Source organism: Perognathus longimembris, chromosome 1 (genome assembly GCF_023159225.1).
Source record: "Perognathus longimembris pacificus isolate PPM17 chromosome 1, ASM2315922v1, whole genome shotgun sequence".
Lineage (NCBI taxonomy): Eukaryota > Metazoa > Chordata > Mammalia > Rodentia > Heteromyidae > Perognathus > Perognathus longimembris.
This window is the reverse complement of record NC_063161.1, coordinates 66,578,194-66,581,445: the sequence shown is the minus strand read 5'-3', so window position 1 is coordinate 66,581,445 and position 3,252 is coordinate 66,578,194. Positions and strand designations below refer to the sequence as shown.

Sequence of the window (3,252 nt, the reverse complement as noted above, 5' to 3'; positions counted from 1 at the left end):
TCCTATATTCAAGTCCCAGTACCAGCACCCAAAGCAAAACTAAATGAAACAAAACAAAAATACATTCATGAGGTGAACAGTTCTGACCATGAAGGATATTCAACAGAATGAGTTGCCAGTTATCCTCAAGGTCACCACACAGAACTTTCCAGTCCAGAATGCCACAGAGTTACCGCATGTTGGGCACTCTTCCTAGTCCCATCTTCTGAGTATTTCATGGCAGAGGAGCTGGGTAATGCCACTGATAAGATGGAGAGCACTGTGTGGTAGGAGGGTTCCGTAGGTGAAGTTTGAGCAGTTTTCGAGCAGGTGAATGATCTAATTGTTCCATGCTTCTCTTCTCGAGCTGTACTGACACCTTCTGGAGGCACTGGGTACTTTCATCCATGAATGCCTGCAGCTGCTTCACTGATCCTTGGAGCTCATCCATCACCAACTCCATAAAATCAAAGACTTGGTTCTGGCTCTGTAATATTTTCTGATAGTCAGGCTTTGTGTTAAGAACTTCACTTTGGGAAGACTCAAGATAGGTTTTAGGGCCCATGTTTACTTCATTGATTTTGGTTTCAACTGAGCTGGATATTGTTTCTGGCAGTGACTCCTTCTGGTAATGCAGCAAGAGCTGATCCCAGGTATGACTTTCTAAAGAAAACTTTGCTATATACTCCTTCATCTCAGCCACTGATGTTTCCAGAGAAAAATCTGCTGCTTTCTCTTTTGACTTTTCAAAGCATTTTTGTAGAGTTCCATCACTGTCCAGTTTGTCTGCAAAATGCTTCAATTCTTCAGAAAGAGAAGATGCTTTTGCTCTAAAACTTTCCATACTGAAGCCCTTAGTGTCCCTTAGGAAAGGTTCGAGTTTCTGAACAGAGAACTGGAAACTGGAAAACAGGAGAGCACTAAGCCTTTTGCTTTCTGCTAAGTCACCACTGATAGACCTGCTGAGCTCTGTAATGCCCTGGTGAAAGGGAGGTAGTGACTTCCGCCGGTTTACTTCTTTCATACTTGCTCGTCTCCAGGATTGCCTTTTGTCTCGAGGATGAACAGACTGTTCTTGAGGGGACAAATGAAAGGACCTCAACAGAAGTCCTTCCTGGTGGCTGACATCATAACTTGCCCCCTTTTCAGGGCTAGAGCCAAGGTGACTTCTTTCCTTTGAAATGCATTGAGTCGTCCCCAGGGAGGCAGATGATTTAGCAAACATTTCCACATGGTTGAGACTGGATTGCAATGGATGATCATGAGTCTTAGCCGTCTCTGATTCCTCTTCTTCTGTGATATCTGATTTGGTCACTGAAGTCATCCTGGATGAGAACTCTCAGGACCTCCAGTGCCACTTCCGCTCCTCTCAGATGGGTCTCCTGGGCTAGCTTTTAACTGTGATCCTGGAATGTCAGCCTCCTGAGTAGCTAGGATTACAGGCATGGGCCACTGGCACCCAGCCTAATTTTCTCTCTCTCTCTCTCTCTTTTTTTTTTTTTGCCAGTCCTGGGCCTTAGACTCAGGGCCTGAGCACTGTCCCTGGCTTCTTTTTGCTCAAGGCTAGCACTCTGCCACTTGAGCCACAGCGCCACTTCTGGCCATTTTCTATATATGTGGTGCTCGGGAATCGAACCCAGGGCTTCATGTATATGAGGCAAGCACTCTTGCCACTAGGCCATATTCCCAGCCCCAGTCTAATTTTCTAATAGCTTCCTTCTGTAAGATGCATGGAACCAGGAGAAATGAATTTTAATATTATATTTTATTAAACCAATAATATGAATCCAACCAACATGAATCATTGCAATATGTTTCAACGAATGATTATTGAGTCATTTTACAAATTATAGATGTGTTACCAATAAGTCTATACTATACCTTTATTTACTATTTTTTGCCAGTCCTGGAGCTTGAACTCAGTGCCTGGGCATTATCTCTGAGCTTCTCTTGTGAACCACCATGCCACTTCTGGCCTTTTCTGTTTATGTGGTACTGAGGAATCAAACCCAGAGCTTCATGCCTGCTAGGCAAGCACTCTACCAAAAAGCCACATTCCCGGCTCCTGCTATGACATTTTAATAGAAAATTTAGTATTGCTGGAATAAAGTTCAATGCATTTTGAAAAATGTAGATTTGGGCTGGGAATATGGCCTAGTGGCAAGAGTGCTTGCCTCGTATACATGAAGCCCTAGGTTCGATTCCCCAGCACCACCCACATATATGGAAAATGGCCGGAAGTGGCACTGTGGCTCAAGTGACAGAGCAGTAGCCTTGAGCAAAAAAAAAAAAAAGAAGCCAGGGACAGTGCTCAGGCCCTGAGTCCAAGCCCAGGACTGGCCAAAAAAAAAAAAAAAAAAGAAAAAGAAAAATGTAGATTTATGAATATAAATCATGTAGTATAAAACAATGCATATTAAATAATGTAAAGCTACTTCCTAAACTAATTACTATATGCAACAACATAAAAGGTTCCATTCAGCCAGGTGCCTATAATCCTAGCTACTCAGGACGATTAGATCTAAGATTGTGGTTCAAAGCCAGCTGAGGCAGGAAAATCCATGAGACTCTTACCTCCAATTAACCACCACAAAACCAGAAGTAGCACTGTAGCTCAAAGTGGTAGAGCAATATAGACTTGAGCAAAAGAGCTCAGGGACAGCGCCCAGGCCCAGAGTTCAAGCTCCACAACCAACAAAAATCAAAAACAAAAAAACTACATCCCTCCCAGATTCCTTTGTGAAGAACTTTGTCTTTTGTCATCACCCACCACCACTGGCCCTTCCCTTTAGACTTTCAACTGTAATCTTTCTGTATTTCAGGTTTTATTCTGCTGCTCACCTCCAAGACTCTACTGTGGTCTTGAACATGCAAACCATCAAATTCACCAGGCACCAGTGGCTCACACCTGTAATGCTAGCTGCTCAGGAGGCTGAGATTCGAGGATTGTAGTTCAAAGCCAGCCTAGACAGGAATGTCCAGGTGACTAGTATCTCCAATTAGCCACCAAAAAGTTGAATATAAATCTATGGCTCAAATGATAAGAGTACTAGCCTTGAGCAAAAATAAAAAAGCAGCTGGAGACCTGTGGTTCCCACTGTACTCCTAGCTACTCAGGAGGCTGAGATCTTAGGATTGCAGTTCAAAGCCAGCTCAGGCAGGAAAGTCCATGAGACTTTTATTTCCAAAAACCACCAGAAAACCAGAAGTGGCACTGTGGCTGAGGTGGTAGAGTGCTAGAGAATAGAGAGCTGAAGGGCTGAGGGACAGCAC

General features: G+C 43.6%; 1 protein-coding gene across 1 annotated transcript; it reads right to left on the bottom strand.

Annotated features, from left to right (window-relative positions):
- Positions 1-214: 214 nt before the first annotated feature.
- On the bottom strand, positions 215-1,354 carry LOC125349716 (kinetochore-associated protein DSN1 homolog). Its single transcript, XM_048344099.1, has one exon. It carries the CDS (start codon positions 1,301-1,303, stop codon positions 215-217), a length of 1,089 nt encoding a protein of 362 aa, XP_048200056.1. The 5' UTR covers positions 1,304-1,354.
- Positions 1,355-3,252: the final 1,898 nt, after the last annotated feature.